The 21,549-nt window shown below is 47.7% G+C and overlaps 8 protein-coding genes across 11 annotated transcripts; 4 read left to right on the top strand and 4 right to left on the bottom strand.

Annotated features, from left to right (window-relative positions):
* Positions 1-21: 21 nt before the first annotated feature.
* LOC112344278 (uncharacterized protein At4g15970-like) lies at positions 22-1,720 on the bottom strand. Its single transcript, XM_024668664.1, has 3 exons — positions 1,251-1,720; positions 792-1,160; positions 22-659 (listed from the first exon to the last, which is right to left on the bottom strand). The coding sequence occupies exons 1-3, from the start codon at positions 1,524-1,526 to the stop codon at positions 159-161; spliced, it is 1,146 nt and encodes a 381-aa protein (XP_024524432.1). The 5' UTR covers positions 1,527-1,720; the 3' UTR covers positions 22-158.
* A 232-nt stretch (positions 1,721-1,952) lies between these two features.
* LOC9655551 (ubiquitin carboxyl-terminal hydrolase 5) lies at positions 1,953-5,579 on the top strand. Of its 3 annotated transcripts, XM_024668663.1 has the most exons (15): positions 1,953-2,194; positions 2,258-2,392; positions 2,448-2,657; positions 2,712-2,850; positions 2,902-2,955; positions 3,010-3,105; positions 3,157-3,453; positions 3,512-3,652; positions 3,719-3,889; positions 3,946-4,200; positions 4,254-4,390; positions 4,443-4,892; positions 4,954-5,224; positions 5,287-5,450; positions 5,495-5,579. In XM_024668663.1, the coding sequence occupies exons 2-14, from the start codon at positions 2,277-2,279 to the stop codon at positions 5,443-5,445; spliced, it is 2,496 nt and encodes an 831-aa protein (XP_024524431.1). In that variant the 5' UTR covers positions 1,953-2,194; positions 2,258-2,276; the 3' UTR covers positions 5,446-5,450; positions 5,495-5,579. The 3 variants fall into 3 exon arrangements, with proteins under 3 accessions (XP_024524431.1, XP_002964335.2, XP_024524429.1); XM_002964289.2 differs by having other exon boundaries at positions 1,972-2,194; positions 5,287-5,579; XM_024668661.1 differs by having other exon boundaries at positions 1,972-2,199; positions 5,287-5,579.
* Positions 5,535-6,519, bottom strand: LOC9654269 (protein TONNEAU 1a). Its single transcript, XM_024668668.1, has 6 exons — positions 6,414-6,519; positions 6,210-6,336; positions 6,063-6,151; positions 5,901-6,008; positions 5,714-5,810; positions 5,535-5,658 (listed from the first exon to the last, which is right to left on the bottom strand). The coding sequence occupies exons 1-5, from the start codon at positions 6,498-6,500 to the stop codon at positions 5,718-5,720; spliced, it is 504 nt and encodes a 167-aa protein (XP_024524436.1). The 5' UTR covers positions 6,501-6,519; the 3' UTR covers positions 5,535-5,658; positions 5,714-5,717.
* Positions 6,520-8,101: 1,582 nt separating this feature from the next.
* Positions 8,102-9,553, top strand: LOC9655550 (shikimate O-hydroxycinnamoyltransferase). The gene has a single exon (XM_002964288.1). The coding sequence runs from the start codon at positions 8,102-8,104 to the stop codon at positions 9,551-9,553; it is 1,452 nt and encodes a 483-aa protein (XP_002964334.1).
* A 1,783-nt stretch (positions 9,554-11,336) lies between these two features.
* Positions 11,337-14,768, bottom strand: LOC9654268 (serine carboxypeptidase 24). 2 transcript variants are annotated; one of them, XM_024668889.1, is made up of 9 exons: positions 14,456-14,768; positions 14,299-14,406; positions 14,150-14,245; positions 13,996-14,088; positions 13,862-13,944; positions 13,480-13,802; positions 13,334-13,435; positions 13,167-13,275; positions 12,863-13,103 (listed from the first exon to the last, which is right to left on the bottom strand). In XM_024668889.1, the coding sequence occupies exons 1-9, from the start codon at positions 14,688-14,690 to the stop codon at positions 12,924-12,926; spliced, it is 1,329 nt and encodes a 442-aa protein (XP_024524657.1). In that variant the 5' UTR covers positions 14,691-14,768; the 3' UTR covers positions 12,863-12,923. The 2 variants fall into 2 exon arrangements, with proteins under 2 accessions (XP_024524656.1, XP_024524657.1); XM_024668888.1 differs by having other exon boundaries at positions 11,337-13,103; positions 13,996-14,245; positions 14,456-14,667.
* A 1,026-nt stretch (positions 14,769-15,794) lies between these two features.
* On the top strand, positions 15,795-17,719 carry LOC9655548 (uncharacterized mitochondrial carrier C8C9.12c). The gene is made up of 2 exons (XM_002964287.2): positions 15,795-17,090; positions 17,350-17,719. Exons 1-2 carry the CDS (start codon positions 16,242-16,244, stop codon positions 17,539-17,541), a joined length of 1,041 nt encoding a protein of 346 aa, XP_002964333.1. The 5' UTR covers positions 15,795-16,241; the 3' UTR covers positions 17,542-17,719.
* Positions 17,541-19,503, bottom strand: LOC9654267 (dihydropyrimidine dehydrogenase (NADP(+)), chloroplastic). The gene is made up of 8 exons (XM_002963910.2): positions 19,165-19,503; positions 18,806-19,060; positions 18,580-18,750; positions 18,394-18,506; positions 18,151-18,337; positions 17,981-18,090; positions 17,750-17,932; positions 17,541-17,694 (listed from the first exon to the last, which is right to left on the bottom strand). The coding sequence occupies exons 1-7, from the start codon at positions 19,423-19,425 to the stop codon at positions 17,776-17,778; spliced, it is 1,254 nt and encodes a 417-aa protein (XP_002963956.2). The 5' UTR covers positions 19,426-19,503; the 3' UTR covers positions 17,541-17,694; positions 17,750-17,775.
* Positions 19,504-19,841: 338 nt separating this feature from the next.
* On the top strand, positions 19,842-21,434 carry LOC9654266 (mitochondrial arginine transporter BAC2). Its single transcript, XM_002964286.2, has 2 exons — positions 19,842-20,279; positions 20,612-21,434. The coding sequence occupies exons 1-2, from the start codon at positions 20,034-20,036 to the stop codon at positions 21,323-21,325; spliced, it is 960 nt and encodes a 319-aa protein (XP_002964332.1). The 5' UTR covers positions 19,842-20,033; the 3' UTR covers positions 21,326-21,434.
* Positions 21,435-21,549: the final 115 nt, after the last annotated feature.

Genomic DNA, 21,549 nt, shown 5'->3' with positions numbered 1-21,549 from the left:
ACTTGCAAATTTTGCCAGTTAACCCTTTAAGAATATTCTACTTTGATATTTTTGTATTTGGCCTTCCGTCTTTTTCGGAAGAACCCTAAAAAACTTTACCTTTTTCACCAACTTTTTAAAAGTGTATAGTTTTGTTGTTTTTTTCTTCCCGATTGCTACTATGATCCAAACGAATGCAAGCACTCCCGCGGGGCTCTCCAGTAGATCCTTTTGAACTGCTTCTCTTGCGCAGTCATGGACGCAAACTCGTCCCAGTCCTCCACCACCAGCTTGAGATCATTGATCTTGCGCTGGAGCCCCGTGCAGCAATTCGCGTGCATGGTGCACACCTCCTCCAGGTCCCTGCTCACTTGGCAGAACCCCCCGAAGAACTGCGTGGTCAGGAACCGCATCTTCAATCCCAAACTCCAAAACCCCTCCGTATACTTGACGGCGTTGAGCACGTCCTGATCGTGCTTCCCCGGGAACAACACCCGCGCAGCGTGCCAAAACTTGTAGAACGCCACCGTCCGGTTGTTCGATCGGACATGGACGTAGCCGCCGTTTGGTTTGTTCCGGAGATCCACTGCGCTGCCGTAGAACTGATCGCAAGCTATCTCAAAGTCGGCTCCCGGATGGAAGTGCTTGAAAGGATCTCGAAACCACAAGATGTCGGCGTCCTGGAATCGCCACTGGTGTTAGAAAGAACAAAAACTCCGAGACAAAGATCGAGAGCATGACAAAAACTCCCAGACAATATCATCGAGAGCTTGACAAAAACTCCAGAAAAAGATCGCAACTTTGGTGCTTACCGAGAAGACAAAGTCGTAGCCGAGCTGGAGAACCACGCCCAAGAAATGGACTCTCCTCCACATCATCTTCAGGTAGTCGTCGCTCATGAAGAACTTCTCGGCCGAGAAGTCGATGCCGTCGGTCTTGAGCACGAAGCAGAGCTTGTGGATCCGGACGCAGCGGTCGTGGGCGATCTTGTCGAGCGAGACAATGAGGAGATGATCCAGGAACGACGAGATCCCCTCGCCCTTGCGGAAGCTGTCCAAGAACATATCCAACATGTTTCCCTTGGCGGCCCAGGCCTGGTTGGAGGTGGTGATGATCACCGTGTTGTTGCGAAACGCGGCCTTGCTCAAGAGCGCATCCAGATGCAAGAGCTCCCTGACACTCTAGAGAAAACGAAGAAATCACCATGAGAGAGAGAGAGAGAGAGTGAGACAAAGAGATATTCTAGAACTTGATGGGAGACAATGACTTACGAAGTTACTGCTCCTCGCAAGATCTGCGAATGCCGGGGCCGCCAAGTTCCGTGAGCGCTGCGGGGTGTTCCTGCCATACCACCCGCTGCTACCACTGCTACTCCAGATCCTCTCGCTGCCAAAGACGAGCTCCATTTTCCAGATCAGCGCCGGGCGGGAGAAGAATCCAATGGCGGCGAAGGGGAGGACGGCCAGGCCCACGCACAGCGCTAGCACCGTGGCCTCGAGCACGGATCTTCCCCGGCAGCAGCATGGATTGGAAGAGTTTGCCCCCATTTTTGTGGAGGAATCGATCGAGGATGCCGCGCGGCGGCCTTCCCGAGCTACATTTCTACTGGCGCCCCGCCAATCCAATCCAGGGGAGCGTTGGAGTGATATCTCGTACCTTCGAAACTGGAATTTTGTCGGTGATTCTCTCGCCCAAGAGGAGTTTGCCCAAGAACTAGAGCGCTATCGGCCTTGATTTTTTAGCAAGAAAACTCGATGTTGACCGACCATGACCATCGCCAAAACTCGAGTGGACACTGGGAGTCTAGAGTCGTTGACCAGTCAATGGGAATGAAGCCAAGCTTAGCTAGCAAACTTATATACATTTTCCAGAGATCTTGTCCTAGGGAAACATTTGTGACTGCTATGATCGAGAATAATTCCTCCAGGATCTTCTTTCCTGGTGACCTCCTGGATAGAGATCTAGCCAAATTGGTGACCTAATAATCGCGGCCACATTGTCCCTCCCTCGACAAGGATTTCAATTTCTCTCCCATCTAGGGTTTATGCTAGATGCATTTTGCTACTTCTAGGGTTTATCCGCGCGCCAGTGTCGACGGCCTAACGATTGCTCGCCCCGGATCGAGTCGCTGGAGCGCCTCCTCTCCCCCTCCCACCCCAGCGGCTCGGAATTTTTCGAATTCCTCCTCGGCGCGGATGACAGCGGCCTAGATTCGGTAAGGTTCTCGCAATCCCGATCAATGCTGCACCTCACAGTGGCGCCCGGGCCGAAAATGCAGGCATCCAGGCGAATCAAGCATGCTCGCGCCCCAGGCATGCGTGGAGAATGCTGCTCAGGAGAAAGGAGCAATCAAAATTTTGACGGAGGAAGTGCAAACGAAAGAAGGCGATACGTATTTCCTTGTTTCTGCCAAGTAAGTGCTCGCTCTCTTTGCTCAAAAATTCTAGCTTTGGTCTCGTTCTGTCTAGATGGTGGAAGAAATGGGTAGAGTACATTCAAGAGGACTGTGCAGACTCTCTGGAGGCGTTTTACTTCGAACCAAATGGCTCGAAGCGCCCCCCTAGTATAGATAACTCTGATTTGCTAGAGGAATCCACTGACTCGCTCCGGAACACATTGGTGGAAGAGCGTGATTACGTTCTCTTGCCTGAGAGGGTCTGGGAATCGCTACACAAGTGGTACGTGTTTTCTTATCGTACAGCTTTGTGCCAAAGTTTAACAAGCTCTTGCAGGTATGGAGGAGGTCCAGTTCTATCCAGGAAGGTGATCAGTGTAGGCTCGACGGAACTCTGCGTCGAAGTTTACCCGTTGCAGCTCAAGATTATCGTCCAACCAAGTGGTGATCATACTATTGTGAATATAAGCTCGAAGGTAGGAATTTTCATTTGTTGTTGCATGTTTGATGGGAGGGAAATTTGGCAGGAAACTGTAAAGGAACTCTATCGAAGGGTTTGTGAATTATTGGAAACCAGTGAAGTATGTCCGTCTTTGTCTACCATGTTATGGTTCTAATTGTTAAATCGTATGCAGATAAGACTTTGGAAATACTGCTGGCGAACGAGGCAAAAAGAGCTTCTTGATGTCAGTCAGACTTTACAAGACGCAGCCTTGCAAATGGGGCAAGAAGTAAGCTGACTGATTATAATCTTATCTGTTTCTCACGTTTGATGAACGCAGATCCTATCTGAAGTTCGAGTGAATGGTAAATGGCCAGACGAAATTTTTCTCAACGGTGGAAGGGGCTCTAACTTTTCATTTGGCGGAAGCAGAGCTAGCAGCACCATCACAAAGCACTCTGGCTCCATTGCCTATTGGGGAGGCGGACCGCAAGGACTGGTGGGGCTCCAGAACCTTGGAAACACATGCTTCATGAACAGTGCCCTTCAATGTTTAGTGCACACGCCTCAGCTTACCACCTTTTTCCTCCAAGATTACAGTAAGGAAATTAACAGGGACAACATGATGGGAACAAAAGTGAGTGGGTTCAATGTTTTCTTTAAATCTTGTACTGAATTTTGCATTTTGATGCTAGGGAGAACTGGCAGTCGCATTTGGAGAGCTTCTACGCAAAGTATGGTCACCAAAATCATCCCCGTATTCTCCACGTTCATTCAAGATGAAGCTCTCTCGTTTCGCTCCGCAATTCAGTGGTTTTAATCAGCACGATTCACAGGTAATTATAAATCTCTTGGCGTTAATTTTTTTATTTCTTAGTTTTTTTCTCAAACTTGTTTTGCAGGAGTTGCTGGCATATTTACTGGATGGACTGCACGAAGATCTAAACCGCTTAAAAACAAAGCCTTACATCGAAGTGAAAGATGAGGATGGTCGGCCAGATGAAGAGGTCGCTGACGAATATTGGGAAGCTCACAGGGCTCGGAACGATTCAGTAATTGTTGATGTGTTTCAGGTATTATTTTATGACTGACGAGCAGAAGATAGTTGCTAACGCTGATGTTGTCACAGGGCCAGTACAAATCAACTTTAGTCTGTCCAGTTTGCAGCAAAGTGTCAGTGACATTCGACCCTTTCATGTATTTGTCTTTGCCTCTCCCTACGAACACTCGTACTATGACAGTTACGGTGATAAGTTCCGACGGCAGCTCACCGCCAAAGGCACACGCAGTTGTGGTTCCACGACAGGGCAAATGTAGGGAGCTAGCAAAAGCCGTAGGCAACAGTTGCGGCTTGAGCACCGACGAAATGCTGCAGCTTTTCCAGGTTGGCGCTGGTATGGTTGTTTTCTGGATCCATAGCTCAACCTTTCATTGCAGCTCAAAAGCCAGCATTTACTAGAGGACACCTTGGGTCTGTCGACCATACCAGATACCGACCAGCTGGTGGCTTATAGGCTTCCAAGATTGTCAGAGAGTGCGCAGTTCGTGGCCTTCATCCAGGAACAACTGGAAGAGTAAGTCTGTGTTAATATGTTCCGTGGGAATGCTAACCTGTTTAAGTAGCAGAAAGGATCGTTTCAGAGTTCCTTTCATCATTCCCATACCACCGGAGGGCTTCAGGACGGGCGAAGACATCAAGTGTGCCTTCGAGAAGCTACTCTCTCAGATGAAAACGGACTCGGAGATGTTTGATTCCGATATGCAAGACCGGGCGTCGTCGGACTGCCCGTTCAGCTTGTGGACAACGGACGAAAGAGCCACAAAGTCGCACCTGATCGAGTTCGACAAACCGATCCCCTCGGACCTCTATCCAGCGCGGATCAACACAAAGTACACGTACGTGTTGGTGGAGTGGTCCGACAGGGTCTCAGAGTTCTACGACTTGAGCTTCCTGGACAGGCTCCCAGACGTTTGCAAGGCTGCGACTTCCAAGAAGTTGAGGCAGGAGGCAGTGTCTCTCTACACTTGCCTGGAAGCGTTTCTAAAGGAGGAACCACTCGGGCCGCACGACATGTGGTATGTAGAACTTTTCTTTTCCTCTGGATCGTCTTTAATGCCGCGTTCTTCCCGTCCCAAGGTACTGCCCGCGCTGCAAGCAAAGGCAGCAAGCGAGCAAGAAACTAGATTTGTGGCGACTACCCGAGATCCTGGTCGTCCACCTCAAGAGATTCTCCTACGTCCGCTACCAGAACAAGCTGGAAACGTTCGTCAACTTCCCGATTCACGACTTGGATCTGACCAAGTACCTGGCACACCGCAGCGTTCCACAGCAGCACGAGTACGAGCTCTACGCAGTGAGCAACCATTACGGTGGAACAGGAGGTGGCCATTACACAGCATTTGTGAACGTAAGAACGATCTATAGAGGTTTCTCATCTAAAGTTTCTTGTTTCCTTTTTGTTCTTTTCAGCTGGACCTTGACGGCCAGTGGTACAATTTCGATGACAGTCACGTCACCCCAGCAAGCGAAGATCATCTCAAGAGTCCCGCAGCGTACGTTTTATTCTATAGACGAAAGAAGAACACCGATAATGCCACCAGTAATGGGCAACTCAGCCCAATTTTGTGACGCTGGTAACCATTTCTCTCTTTCCGATCTAATCTCTGTGTAGCGGCAGGCAAGCACAGCGTTGTCTCGTTCCTCCCACTGCCATGGAGAGCTGTAATTTCCTTCCATTGAATCACAAACAAACATTCAAGCTAGCGAATGAAAAGTATAAGTACGCTGCTGCTGTGTGTGGCTGTGTCTCACTTTATTGTACAAGCATAGAAAGGTAAGAGGCTGCAAGAAAAGCGAAAGTTGTCAAGCAAAATTCGTTTTTGATCGAGCTACGTACCTTTCTAAGAGCCGATGTTGAGTCCCCTTAATTGTTCTATACATTCTCCAGTGCTAGACGATGGCTGCTTTAGCGCTTGGCCTCTTCCTCCTCGTTTCTGCGTGAAATATTTCCAGTAAGAAACCAAAAAGCTTGATCGAGAGCAAGAGACAATACTAGCAAGACATGATACTTGCCAGTGATCTACCTCGAGCTTTAGGTACTCGTCTAGAATCTTTAGGAGAAGAGGAGACGACTCGTCGGTTCCATTCAATCCAAGCTTGTCTTGGAGCTCAGCTCTGGAAAATCCTCTGGGCTGGACAAATCGGGACAGTGAGACAGCAACGAAAGAGGTATTAAAACCACTCACGATGTTGGATTCCGGCAAGTAGATTTTGAGGGTCCGATCGAGAGAGCACCACTCCAGATACTCGCATATCAAGCCACTCAAGAGCTTTCCTGATCGAAAGGACCCGGGGATTAGTTTGGACAACAAAAGAATTTCTTCTCCACTTGCCGGCTTGAGACGAGTGTAGGTCCTTTGCTCGATCATTGCAGCCGCCGATGAGAGAAAAGGCATTGGCGTCTCCATCGGCGCGCTCTTGCTCCTCGATGGCAGCAAACACATTGGCCCGGAGCTCTGCCTGTGCGCCAAAGAGAATGAGAAGAATTCACACAATGCAGGCCCAGATCTGGCACAGGGAAATCGACAGGCACTCACCCGGATCCTGGCCAGGACGCCGCGCTTCTCCAGCGTTTTGGTGATGAGCGCCTTGAGCTCCATGAGCTCCCGCGCGGCATCGTCCATTGTTTACCCAAACCCTAGTATATTCTGCCCTGTATTAATGCGCGTTAACATGGAGCGAAAAAGAATGTGGCTGCTGGGATTCGAGCCCATGTCTCCATGGCTACAACGTGGAATTCTAACCAGTAAACTACAGCCACATTAATATAACGACGTAGTTAGGTCTTTGTAATTTGTGGAAGTTGAGGGCTCTGCTTACGCGCGGCCCTCTCCAAAATTCTAAGCCTTATAAGATGGATGTCAAAAAGAACCCTCTTGTTAGATCGATTTTGCCTGGGAATAACATGAAAAAATATTACAGCCGCAAAGTATGGCACAAATTGCTTCTTGTTTTATCTTGGGCTTGATCTTGTTGGACTCCATCCGGAACTGAGATCCTGATAATTACACAGCATGAACCATTGGGTTTAAATGGGACAATGAAAACAGAGAAAATACGGACTTGGTGCCTGGAGACTGATATTAGATGACTCTGTGGCTGCAAATTCCTCACACTCACGCTTCCAATGCTTGTGTAAAAACTTTCCAAGAAATGGCTCGCCATGAAAATGAAGTGTCCTGGAAATGTCTTGGGATGCAATGTTTCTTACTCATCAAACATGTCTCGAAAGTTTCTAAACAAATTTCACGTGCAGTCACGTTATAGCTTGAAACTGAGATCTGAGCCATCAACCTCAACTGTAAACAAAAACATTTCGATTTTTTCTGTGAAAACAATAATAAATTTCAGAATGAAAGTGGTACACAACGTTGGATTCCGGCAAATAAGAGCACTCGCATATCACAAACGCTTCCTTGATATTGCTCGATCATTGCAGCTGCCGATCGCTGAGAGAAAAGGCATTGGCGTCTCAAACACATTAGCCCGGAGCTCTGCCTGCGCCAAAAGGGGATTAGAAGAATTCAGTGCATGACACAAGGAAATCTACCGGATCCCCGAGCTTCTCCAGCATTTTGGTGACGAGTTAACCAGGAAAAGCGTAGCATATTCTAAGGTTAGCTAATTAATGGTTAAGATTATTACCAAACTATCGTTGCAAACAGGCATTGCTAGTCGCGGCAGGTTTCCTCGATTCGAAAACGGTGCTATTGAATAAGCTTGCTTAAGAATCCCAAGCCGGCCAGGCTTTTAACCTTGGGTTCGAACCCCACGGGCGGCGAACGTTCCCATGCATTACAGTGTTTGGAAGGTGACCAAGTCTAGCGGTGCCAGTTGACCATTTGCCAAGTCTTTGATGCTGCACCAATAATTTTTACGCCAGATGTGAAACGAGGCCACGAGAGCAGTATATAATAGGCCTACTCCATATATGACATCATCTTTTTTGCTGACTGCCAATTAGTTTATGCCATAGCCACAAAGAAATAGAAATACATAACAACGACATCGCCACAGCGAAATCAAAACAAAAAACTGACGTTTATATAGCCCTAACGTGTTATGGAAAAGCAATAATTTATATTATATAGATTCCACTTCTGCTTAAACAAGTGATGCTTAAACCAGAATCCACCACCTAGCTGTTGCATCCGTTTCACGTTGGGGAAAGTGAAAGCTTGCAGTTACTATAAAAAATCATGCCTTACACACTGCTGCACCAGAAATGGAAGCGATTAGTAAGATGAATTCTGAATCTCTTCAAGATTGCAATCAATCAAGCAGCAGTAAAGTTGTTCAATATGCCTTCCATGTCGTTCGGCCTAAGAAAGTTCCACCACCTTCACCTCATTTTCTCTCAAGCATTGATCTTTGCTACAGCAAGCCAGAATTCTCCACACTTGTGCTCTTCTTCAAGGATTGCTTCTCGCCTTCCACAGGAGCCAAGAGCCTTGTAGACAGCCTCAGGTCTTCACTTTCCAAGGTGCTAGTATTTTATCCTGTTCTCGCTGGAAGGCTCAGGGTAAATGAGAGTGGAAGGATCGAGGTAAACATGAACGGTCAAGGTGTCCACTTTGTGGAGTCAAAGGTGGACTCGAGCTTCCAAGATTGGCAAGACATACGCCAGTGTCCACTAGACATAGATTTATCACTCGACACCGGAGTTGTCAACCCCAGCGATGTTCCTCTTATCAAGTTCCAATTGACACAGTTTCACTGTGGGAGCATTGCCATAGCAGTCCATTTTTTGCACATCGTTTTGGACGGCTCCAGCCTCTACAACTTCCTCAACGCATGGGCTAAAGTTCACCGTGGCAGCACTTTATTTTGTGAGAGCTTTGGAAGAGAACGGGCGCTCTTGGCTCGGGATCCTCCAAAGGTGGACGCACCGGTGCCTTTCATCATTGACGCTGCTGCACGCGACAAGCAAATTGATCCAAGCAACATCACGCCTTGCAATCTGGTGACACTTCGAATGGAGCAAGCTGCTATAGACGCTTGCAAGCGAGAAGCTCAAACCGGCGCCTTTGCCTACAACGGTGGAAAAGCTACGGGCTTTGAGGCCGTGTTGTCCCTGCTATGGTCGTCCATGCTACGTGCACAGGGAGTTCCTCAACACCTTGACACGGCTATCTTGTTCTCTATCAACCTGCGTGGCCAGAAGCTAGCAGTCGTCCCCCAAAATTATTTCGGCAATGCCGTTGCCAATTGTCAGGTTCATGCGTCTCGAGCTGGCGACATAGTTGCTTCGGACTTATCGTATGCTGCGCATCTCATACACAAAGCGAAGATCTCCTGCAATAGAGCGTCGGTGCAGAGCATGCTGGACTGGTTGGAGCTGAATTCTGCTCATCTTCACAAGGAACTTCACTGGAGGCGGGGAATCATGTCCACGACCATGACCAATTTCCACATGTATGGTCTCGATTTTGGGTGGCGAGGAGGAGCACTTTCCCAACTTTGCTTTCTGCCCAGCAAAGTTCCACCACACATGCCATTTGTTGCAATGCTGCCCTCGCCAAGGCCCAAGTCAATAGAGATTGTCATTGGGCTGCATCACCAGGACAGAGAAGTGTTGCTACAAGACCATCTCTTCACACGCTATTTCTCGGCGTCAGAGATTATGCTGTGGACTGGAGATCGCATACGTAGAGCATTAAGGAGAGTCCCAAAGTAGTTCTTGGCTTTCACACAATATGATATTGCATTGTAATATTTGCTGTGACAAATTATTTTGTATTGTTTGTTTATAACTTTAACACCCATTCAAAATGCAATAATGTAGTCGTGTTCATGACAACGGGCCGTGTTGCTCGTTGAGAGGCTGCCTGGCGATGGCTACACGTTTCACACCATGACACCGTCTCCAAGCACCACCAACCATGTATCTTGACGTGACCATTCAACTGGAAATTCGCTTATACTCTGGAAGGCTGGCCAGCTTTTGGAAGCAAAGGCACAGCTCACACGAAGTGCAGATTCACTTTGGGTCGATCCTGATACTCTGATGGAACAAAGAAAACACAAACTTCAACTTGCAGGAGAGATTGATCCAAAGCTCGAGACCATGCTGTACACCTCTTGTGCACAAAGCCAGTCCTCCATTAATAGCAAAAGAAAAAAAAAGAAGCAAAAAAGAAAAAAGACTGAGCGAACCTGTCACTCACCAGTGATGGGTGAATGCCCTGTGCACATTGCAAAGAAATTATTTTAATCTTGAAAGATGAGAGTACTATTTTTTATTTTCTTTAGAAAACCTAGATATAATTTACATTAGATATTGTGTGAAGTGTAAAGAATATACTTAGAATATCCAAGTATATTCTAAGATATTCCTCATTGTTAAATTTTTCTCTAATTTGTTTGTAATCAAGGTTTAATGCTATAAAAACTTTTAAAAAACACATTTAAATTGATGTCAGATTTAAAATTCTCCAATCATTTGTATCATAGTAACAAATTCCAATAAAGTTTTAACCACTGCCCAAACTTGTGAACATAAGAGTGTTGACCAAAATCATTTTATACCTGCTTGAGATATGTTCTGTGAGCACCAATGATACACCCATGGCCATCCATGGCAAAAATATATTGTTAGCAATGAAAGCTAGCCAAAGTAAACACTTAACTATAATAAAATCTGAGGTTGAAATTTTAACTCATTACAGGGTTACTTTCAAATAAGAGAGTTTTTACTGAATTATTACTTATATCCTTACTGCTACTACTAACTTAACTTTTTACTAAATTTTATATCTTATTTTCTAACAAAAAAGTTCGAAGTTATTAATATTAATTAAAAACTAGTTTATCTCAGTAAATTATATCTTATTTTTCAAATATATTATTACTGCTAATTAAAACTAAATTTATAGCTAAAAATTTATTTAAATATAGTTGTACTACTTTAAATCTAAATTAGCTATTGTAGTTTTTTGCAATAAAAAAATTAATTTATAGAGCAATTGCACATACATATAAGTGATAAAAAAAGAAGCTGAAATTACCCCAAAAATACCTAAAAAAATGTGATTAGTTTTGTGATGTTTATATTTTTCTCAGAATAAAAATTTTTGATTTTGATCCAAAAAATTAATTTATTTTAATAAATGAAATTCTGAAAGTTTTAATCATAGGAGGAGCATAACCATCAAGCATTTTTTTAGCGAGAATGGATAGAATGATTCCAATTCACAAAAACATTAGCTGCTTCAAATTTACAGAAATTAAAATTAAGCTGTGAAAATCCATGTCACAGCATTGACAATCTGGTGAAACTGCAAAGTGTGGAACAATTATTGCTTGTTACTTTGTGCCTTATTTTATTTTTTTCTTGATTTTCCTATCTGAGACTTTGGTGCTAGCAGCCCATGAGCTTCGTGAGACTGAGATCCTGCCAATTGCCCTTCAAATCTGAACTCGAGCCATGGGTTTCCAATTACAAAATGGAGAATTGGCAATGAAGAAGATTGCATGGACTTGGTGGAATTAGATTTTTTTTGAATTTACATTTTTGATAAACAATAAAATGCTACTTCTGAGCACAGATGTTGGAGATCATCACATACCGCTCCGTCGAACAAGCACCACCAAAATTTCCCGACGAGCCAATCAAACCACGACCACCACCGTGAACCCGGCAAGCTCCCAGCAAAGTCCTCACTCCAACCTCATCCACGCTGCTCAAATCCCCAGCTTCCTCCACGCTAGACCCAATCCGCCCCAGCAAATCCAGCACGCAATTCAGATGCTCCGCCCTCGCCTCCACTCCAAAGTCGCCATAGATCGACGCGACGCAGCTCAAACCATGGCGAGCCAGCCCCGAGTGGCTACACGCCGACACGATGCAAACCACGGTGATACCATCCGGATCAATCCCCTCGAGCTTCATCCGCTGGAACAGCTCGAAAGCTTCCCATCCAGCGCCGTTTCTAGCATACGCCGCCACCATCGCGTTCCAAGTCACAACGTCCCGCCCGGGAATCTCCATCTCCTCAAACACCACCCGGGCTTCCACCAAGTTGCCACACCTGCCGTACATGCTAAGAACCGCGTTCCGTACGCTAAGGTCTCGCAGGAATGAGCCCGCCGCCACCGTCCTCGCGTGGAGCTCCCGGCCCTCGGCTATGGCACCCGCGATCGCGCACGCGTCCAGGGCCTCGATCATGGTGACGCTGCTGGGCTTGATCCCGTGGAGCTCCATTGATCGAAAGGCGGCAAGCGCGCGCTTGGAGTCGCCGCTCTGGTTGAGCGCCGCGACGATCGATGTCCAGGAGATGCAATCCCTGGTAACCATTCCCTGGAAGATCTCCATGGCTTGCTCGAGGAGCTTGGATCGGCCGTAGAGGTGGATGAGAGCGTTGCAAACTTTGAGGCTGGTGGAGAGCTCGCTGCTGTGCCGGATGATCGTCGAGTGTATCGACTTTGCCTCGTCGAGCAAAGAGCGATCGCCAATTCCCAGCGAGCAGGAATCCAGGAGGCTGATGATCGTCAGCTCGTCGGGCTTGATCCCCTCGAGGTTCATCCTCCTGTGCAGAGAGATCGCTTGCCAGGGATGCCCGTTCTGGCTATAAGTTGCGATCATCGAGTTCCAGGCCACAAGATCTCGCCGCGGCATCGCATCAAAGAGATCCTTCGCTCGATCCACAAAACCATTGCGCGCGTAAGCCACGAGCATTGTCGTCCACGAGCACGCATCCTTCTCCGGCGCCATTTCAAAACTCTCCATCGCTCGTTCCAAATGCCCATTGTCGGCAAATACTGCGAGCATGAGATTCCAGGAGTAGACGTTCTTGATGGCGATCCTTTCAAACGCAGCCGCGGCATTCTCGACGCGCCCAAATCGCCCATACATCTGAACCAGCAGATTCCCAAGAAAGGTCTCGCGATCTCCGCCATTTCTTGCGATCTGCGAATGTGCGCGCTCCACCTCCGCGGCCGATCCGGAGCTCCGCAAGAGAGACGCGAAGATGGGCGAGTCTCGGCATTGGGCTTCTCCGATGGAAGGCATTCCATCGAATATATCCTTTATCTATAGGCAAAGATCTCTACAATCTATTAACAAGAAGTAGATCATTTGCTGGTGGAAGTTGTGTCCCTGCAATGAAATGCTTAAAGAGAAACAGCGCCTCTCCTGGCTTGTCTCTTGGAACCTGATGCCCAGCACCTCTCACCGACGCAAATGTCAATGAATCATACACCTCAGCTCGCCCTCCCAGATAGGCAATCTTAAATTGCAAAACATCATCAAACTCTAGATGATTGAAATGATACTCTAAAGATTCACTCACCCCCTCGCCCGGGTACCCCCATCCATACCATGAGGTCACGACGCTCAGGTTGAGTGCTTTGAGCCAGCGTCGAGTCGAGAGTGTGGAAACCACGCTATCCACATCCCCACTGCAATTAAAGAAATATTTCACAAAATGCAGTATAATCAAAACATTTATGTACCAACCTGTAAATCCATATTCTTAGATTATGCTCAAACAGATCTCTGTACACTGGAAGCATTGACCGCTGCTTGTCGATTGGCAAGTAGCTCCTGTCGATACTTGGGCTGCAAAGAATGATATTAGCAAGTTATTAGTAATTTGTACTTACTTGCATCTAGTCCAGCGCACTGGCCTGGTCTGAACGTGTAATGCAGCTTGGACTTCCGGAAGATTGAGATAGTTTGTCACAGCATCGAAGCAGGGATTGCACGTCGGCACTGAGTAAAGATTGTAAGGACTGACTTGGAGTTGCAAGGTAAAGATTTGCAAAGAGATGTTGGAGCATTTCATGGATTCTTCTTCGGTTGCATTTGGTTTGTTACAGTAGAGCTTCTCTCCTTCATAAAGTTCCTCGGAGATCACCGCATGGGCGAAGAGTGTCTCTCTGTTACCAGGGACGTCGTATAAGTCATCTGTAGAAGGATTGCCAATCTAGTGAAAGGAAAAAAACCATGGATTTTAATTTCTCCAAGCACATGAAAACCACTTACTGCAAATCCTTTAAACTTGATTGGATTGTCACCTTGCTGATTATGCCCAATAATCTTAGAAGCCAATGTTGGAATAAAATGCCCTGTTATATAAGGACATGAAAAAAAACCATAAAGGATGGAAAATATCGGACCTGCAAAGCTCTCCCCTGCAATATAAAATTCGTTCTGCTTATACTCTGAGAACTTGGATAGAAACTCGATGAGAAACAACAACGAATCCACAGCTGTGGTTGCACAGTCAAAACTTCATAATACAAAAGTACTTAAATTCATAAGTTTACTGACCTGTTTGATTGTCTGTCCAGAACCCATCATCTGATAGCAAATTTGTAAACGAGAATCCGGTGTTGTAAGGAACCTCCAAAAAGATAAAATTTGCAGCTGTAAACTAGTATTACTATTGAATTTAACTTTGACCTAATCACAAGCAAGACCTTTGTTCCAGGAATATGGGTTGAGGAACAACCCTGTGGCTGTAGCATTCACACGGAAAGGGCCGATTTCTTCGAGAGCTCCAGCTCCAATGGATGAACACCCTGGCCCTGCGAGAGAAAAGAGAACTCGATCTACAGGTTGTATCTTATTACAAACCTCCATTGAGCCATAGCACCAATGGCAATGAGGAAGCATTTGGATGATCTGCCTCATAAAACCAATAGAAGAGTGAACGATCTGCAGTGGCATTGATCTGGATTTGGCCTGCGTAGTGCTTGAATCCCACTGCTGGCTGCCCTGGAAGGTCCTGCACCAGGTGTTGTGGATCTGCTGCAAATGCCAAAGCGATGTCGAGCAGCATGACGCATAGTACCCATGATCCTCTCGCCATTCTCTCTACGGTCGAGAGCACAACAGTGACTCGTACCTCTTATCCACACAGATCAAGGCGTGATCGATTTGAAGAGGACTTTCAACACATCAATTTATTTCTCAAGGGTTAAGGAAAATCTTCAAAACTATTGTTGACTTTCATTGACTAATATTAGTTAATTTTATCAGTGATACTTGGAATATACTTGAATATTTTACTATTGTATTCATTTAAATTTATAAACTTTCCTAAACACTTTCTAGTATATTCTTGTTTATTCTACTATTGATATGCAATAATATTAATCTTGATATATAAATTATAAACATGTTTATAATTATTGATCAATTTGATTATGAATGATACTACTATTAAGCAAAGCATGCTACATGTAGCAAATTATTCTAATGCTTTTTCCTCTCATTTTTCTTTGTTACAACTTGTGTGTCTCTCACTGACAAAAGTGACACTTTGACTACAAGAAGTCTTTATACGTTTCCTTTGATAGGCAAAATGGGATTGGCTGGACATTAGAAAAGTGGGGTTGCATTATTGCGTGTGGGACTGGAGCTTGTGCTCGGCACGCGATTCGGATAAATGTCCGCGACTGAGATTTCTCGAAGAAGCGTCAATCGAGCCCACGCAAGCGTACAAACAACACAGCAGCTCATTGTATGGACATAAAAGTTCACAATGCAAAGGAAAGATGGTGAAAGACGTTTGCAACCTCCACCGGTGGGCTATTAGGTCAAAATCGCAAAAGGAATAAACAATTAAAACCATACAAAATGTTGTCATTGTAGCTTGGAGCAGCTTTGTTGGAGGCCCACCCACGATATGAATGACAAGAAACAAAGTTGGATATGTGGTCCACCCTCTCTTTCACTAAACTTTCACGCAGAATATACCCCAAAATATCCGCAGGATATGCTCCCCGCCACGTAGTGCGACGCGGCGAGCCCTAAATCCGACGTGTCAGGGGTCATCATCGCGTCCGTCGGCAGGCTAAACCTGGACAGTCCCGATCGCCCCACGTAGCTTGCTGTTTTGGCGCAACAGCGACCGTGGATGCGCCTGGCGCACGGACGGCATGGATGGAGAGGGCTATGGAAGCTCTTTCTCGCGCGCCAATGTAATGGGAGGGCTAGAACACGACGGAAATGTACAGCCCTAGAGAGCTGTGAAGAGCGCTTGTTTGATCCTAGCGCTAGCACGGATCATAGTAGCAGCAAGCGCAGCTTTTGGAGGATCGTACCATCCGCGCAACGTAACGGCGGGCAGATCGATCCCATCGCGACTCAAGGGGAATTCCTCGTTTCTTAGTGACTCTCATCTTAGGGTATGTGCGGCAACGCAGCGCCATAGCTTGATCCTCGTGCTTATGCAGCGATTACGTCGCTAGGACGAGAGACTCTTCCGTCGTCGTCCACTCCTTTTCTTTCTTCCGGGCTGAATTATTTGAGAGAAGATCTTGGGAGGCTCTGTTCCTTTCCATTCTCTCTGGAAATATTTCGACTCTTCCCAGTTCTTGCGATGGATTGAGCGTCGGATCCTCGCAGATTCCCGGCCATGGCGACCGACACAGCATCGGAATTGCGGGAAAGAGTGCCGCTCCACAAGAATCCCTTACAGGTCGTGCAAGATCGCCGAGTCGAGCAGCAGCAAGAAGATGGAGAAGAAGGCGAGCTCGGTTTCCGGCAACATATGCTAGCCGGCTCCTTGGCCGGGATCGTGGAGCACGTCGCGATGTTTCCAGTGGACACGCTCAAGACGAGAATCCAAATGATCACAAGCCCGTGCGGAGGGTCGGGAGCTACTGCCGCTGCTACAGTTGGATCGAGCAGCACGATTTCCAGATCGCTCGTAAGCTTGCTCAAGCATGAGGGTCCTCTGGGATTATACCGGGGCGTGGGAGCCATGGTTCTGGGAGCCGGGCCTTCTCACGCGGTCTACTTCGCAGCCTACGAAGAATGCAAGAGGAGATTTGAGGTGGATGGTGGGGGAGGAGGGGGCTACCATCCAATCGCTCATATGTCCGCTGGAGCTTGCGCCACCATTGCCAGCGACGCGGTCTCCACTCCAATGGACGTGGTGAAGCAAAGGCTCCAGCTCAAGAACAGCCCCTACGCCGGACTGGGCGATTGCGTCAGGAAGATCGCGAGGAGCGAGGGATTGAGAGGCTTCTATGCCTCGTATAGGACCACGGTGGTGATGAACGTCCCGTTCACTGGCGTCCACTTTGCTACGTACGAGGCGGCCAAGAAGGCGCTCGGGGAGCTCCAGGGTGGTGGTGGTGGTGTTGGTGGTATGAGTGAGGAACACCTCGTTACTCACGTCGTCGCTGGTGGATCCGCGGGAGCTCTCGCCAGCGCTGTCACCACGCCGCTGGATGTTGTCAAGACCCGGCTCCAGTGCCAGGTATGCTCGATTCTTTTGCCTTGAGATTGATTGTGTGCTCTTCGGTTTAGTTTAGATGTTTTCTAGATTCGATGAGGTTTGTCATGTTTCTATTTCTCTTAGTAGCTTAGATTGCTTGCTCGTTGTTCTAGATTTCCTGGCTTGTTTTAGATTCCCAAGAGCTGCATGATTGACTGTCCAGCTTTGGAGTTTTGTAGGACGCCCCTCCGCACACTCGGAAGGCTAAAATTTTCTCTCTTTTGGAGCTTTGCTCGTGTAGGGAGTTTGTGGCGCCGAGAGATTCAGCTCCAGCTCGGTGCTAGAAGTAGCGAGGACGATCGCGTCGCACGAAGGGATAGGGGCACTGTTTAAAGGGATGATGCCCAGGATTTTGTTCCACACCCCAGCGGCAGCCATCAGTTGGGCGACTTACGAAGCGGGAAAGTCATTCTTGCAAAGATGGAATGGATAGAAAAGAATGTGAATGTTGTTTTAATAATATAGTAGCAAATCAAGTAATCAATAGCTATGGTTTTGTTATTTCTCTAGTTAGGGAAAACGGTTCACTCGTATATGGAACTTTCTTTCCGTAATTCTTCTTTTATTATGTATCATTTTATTTATGCTGCAAAGTCAGTGATTTAATCAAAGCTTCGGGAAATTATTGCAAAAATACTTACTTTGCTTGTTCTGTACAGAAGTACTTTCAATTGGAAACCATGAGCTCCGTCTCCTTCACAAAACCATCGCCTGTCCAGTCCTTGTCCGAGGCTAGGCCCTTGCGAGCAGCGCGTCGGCTCCTAATCGCCTCTTGCTGCCTTTGGACGAGATCGGTGTGTGTAGTCATGTACTGCAAAGATGTCCTGGAACCAAAATTCACGAGTCAAGGAGAGAGAAAGAGTTTAGAATACCCTCTGAAGTCGTCCAGGGATGTGAAGTTATGCTTGGCCATGAACGCTTGCAGCTCTTTACAAAGTCGTTTCACGAGTGGATAGCCATACATCATCACACCTGTGCAAACCTGAGAAAACAAGCCTAGAAGTCGAAAGAAGCAAGCAAGCAAGCAAGCAAGCAAGCTAACCTGTACTGTATTAGCTCCTAGAAGAATGAACTCCGCAGCATTGTCTCCAGATTCAACTCCACCAATGCCAGAGAGAGAAATGTTGCGATCGGGATACTCGGACTTGAGCATCTGCGCAATCGCCATCACTTTTGCAAGAGCGATTGGACGCACAGCTCTGGACGAGTATCCGCCAGGTGTAGAGTACCTGAGATAACAACGTTTGACCGTGAAAATCCCAGTTTTAGAACTCAAAGGTATTACCCTTCAACGCATGGCTCAGGTCGTAAAGTATCGAGGTTGATACCCATGATGCTCGTGATAGTGTTGATTGCTGACAAGCCCTCGCAGCCAGCTTCGATTGCTGTTCTCGCAGGCTATAAAATGCACCATGAGTAGAAAGATCACGCACTAAAAAAAAGAATAAAAAAGGTGTGAGAGCTCCACTACCTGAGTGATGTCTGTGACATTTGGTGTCATTTTAGCCCAGACTGGAACTGTTGCCTTGGCATTTATCCAGCTGCAAACCTCGCCGAGAAGATCACAATCCTTTCCAACAGCAGCTCCCATTTTTCGCTCGGGCATTCCATGCGGGCACGAAAAGTTGATCTCCAAAGCATCCTGGAAGAGAAAAAACTATGTTAGAGCAATAGCAACCAAGTGTGATCAAACTTACAACACCAGTGGCCTCAACTCGTTCGATGATTTCTTCCCACGCATCCTTGTCGTATTCTTCCATGATCGAGCCGATTAAAATCCGGTCGGGGTATTCCTGCTTTAATCTCCGCAGCTCGGCCAGCATTGTCTCGAAAGGTCTGTCACTGATAAGCTCGATGTTCTCCCACCCGATCACGTCCTTGGGACCATTCCCCGATCGCATGCGAGCATACCTTGGTGTTACATTGATCACTTTCGTGGAATCCAGAGACAACTGTCCAAAACAAGAAAAAAAATTCGCACAGTGGATATTGCCCAACATTCCCGAGAATAAAGATTCCAGATTTATCCAGATGAGCAAGGGATCGAGCGACTTACCGTCTTGGAGATCACGGCGCCCCAGCCTTCATCGAATGCCTTCTTCATGACCGTGTAATTCGTCCCCGGGGGCCCCGATCCGATGACGAAGGGATTCGGGAGCCTCAATCCATTGACGCTGACGCTGAGATCAGGCGCTCCATCTGCCAGATTCTCGGAAGAACACGCGATCCTGGTAGGAATGCCGCGATCGAAGCCGCCGCCGCGACGATCACAGGCGAGAGCTGGGACGAGCCCTCGCATCGAAGCCGCTGCCGCCATAGCGCCTGCGCTAAACCTTCCTCCCTCCCTCCACGATAACCCTGTGCATTCGCCTCGATAAGCACGAGGGAAATGTCGCGGTTCGATCCCCGCGATCAAAAGTTTTGTGTATTTTAGGGCTTAGTTACGCAAAACGTACGGACACATATTTTAGGCCTATTTTTCGTACATACGGACAAACTCATTGCTGATGCCATTTTGCCTTTTATCTTCCATGGACGAAGAAGAATCTCCCATGGAATGGTTTGAAAGCTGGACAAGGCTTTGTTTCTATAGAGGAGATTCTAGTCCAGAATAAGTAAAGGCTCTCTCGCTTTCCCTTGGGACACCTTGGAAACGCCACCGGAATATCCGCCCGCGTCTAGGCGGCGCTCCCATTTGGCAGGAAGGGTGATGTGGCTATTCTCTGTAGGGCAAGCGCCCAGTGTGTGGCCTCGGCGGAGCCATTGCCTATTCCCCGACGCCATTGGAAATCCCCGCCCTGGCGGATGGATTAGGGAGGAGCGGCATCGCCTCTAGATTTGCGCCAGCGATATCGATCAATCGGCGGGGATCGGTGCGATCGATTGATCTTCCCTTCCACCGAAATATTTCGGTTCTTGGCAGCGATGGAGGCATATGATCAGAAGAAATCCTGGGGGAGGGAGTTCGTGGCGGGCGGGCTGGGAGGAATGGCGGGCGTGATCTCGGGGCATCCGCTTGATACCATCAGGATCCGGCAGCAGCAGCCGCGCCACGCTCTCTCGTCGGTGCCGTCATCCGCCACTGGAATGGTGAGGCATTTGCTCAGAACAGAAGGCGTGCGCGCGCTCTACAAGGGAATGTCGTCGCCGCTGGCCACCGTTGCCCTCCAGGTACCAATTTTTATGATTTTTACTTCAGAGCTCCTTGTTGGAATCCTGTTTGGATCGATTTTCATGCCAGGTTTCGCATTTAGCTACCTGAGAAAGAAAATTTGTGCCGGTTGCCAGGTACAATTGTTTCAAAGTAGACAATGCTGCTTGCTAGTGTATTGCTGCCATTGTTCCTGTTGGTGAGTGTCGTGCTCTGAGTTGCTTAACTTGGGAGTTTGGTGTCCCTGAGAGTGAGAAATTTGTCTCTGACACGTCTTTTTTATCACAAATCTCGTGGTGGTTTCTTTCTAAAGCTGGTCTTTTGCGCAATACTAATTTTTTAATGTGCACAGAATGCCGTCGCCTTCCAGACTTACGCTACTCTTTGTCGAGTACAGTCACCGGATCAACGAAACGAGACGCTTCCTCTGCAAAGAGTCGCTGTCGCTGGCTTTGGAACAGGTGCGCTCCAGACGCTGATACTGACACCTGTGGAACTCGTCAAGATCAAGCTGCAAATCCAGCGATCGCTCAAAGGATGCTCCAAGTCCGCCAACCTTCACGGGCCGCTCCAAGTCGCGCAGAAGATCACCCAGACAGAGGGCCTCCGGGGGCTCTACCGCGGCCTTGGAATCACGCTCATCAGGGACGCCCCGGCTCACGCAGTCTACTTCAGCTCCTACGAGTTCTTGCGCGAGAAGCTCCACCCGAGCTGCCGGAAAAACGGTGGTGAGTCGATCCTCACGCTGCTCACGGCGGGAGGATTTGCGGGGGCTCTCAGCTGGATCGTGTGCTACCCGTTCGACGTGATCAAGACAAGGCTCCAGTCCCAGGGTCCCGGAGCCGAGATGAGATACACGGGCATCGTGGATTGCTTAAGGACTAGCGTCCGCGAGGAGGGGAGAGGGGTGCTGTGGCGTGGATTGGGGACCGCGCTGGCTCGAGCGTACCTGGTGAACGCTGCCATCTTCTCGGCCTACGAGATGAGTTTGAGGTTCCTGTCGGCGTCGAGAGCTCCGGACGCCAAAGCGTTTCTTAAAGGAGCCGAGGAGGCGACGCTACCGTGAGTTATAGTGAGAGTGCCCGATTGATCGTCTCGATTTGTTTGTTCTTGGTTTGCTTGGAAATCCCTGTGTTGTGAATAGAGATAACGCCGAAGAAACGAATTTCAAACGAGAGGGATATTCTCGAATATTAGGGTAGGAGAATGATTGTCTGGCAAGGGAATCGATCCAGGGTCCACATGTACCGTACTGTAGTACGGAGTCCACTTAAAAAGCTCGAGGGCTTC

Source organism: Selaginella moellendorffii, unplaced genomic scaffold, assembly GCF_000143415.4.
Source record: "Selaginella moellendorffii unplaced genomic scaffold, v1.0 SELMOscaffold_4, whole genome shotgun sequence".
Taxonomy (NCBI): Eukaryota; Viridiplantae; Streptophyta; class Lycopodiopsida; order Selaginellales; family Selaginellaceae; genus Selaginella; species Selaginella moellendorffii.
Note: the sequence above shows the minus strand (reverse complement) of the source record. Positions and strands in the feature narration are given on the sequence as shown.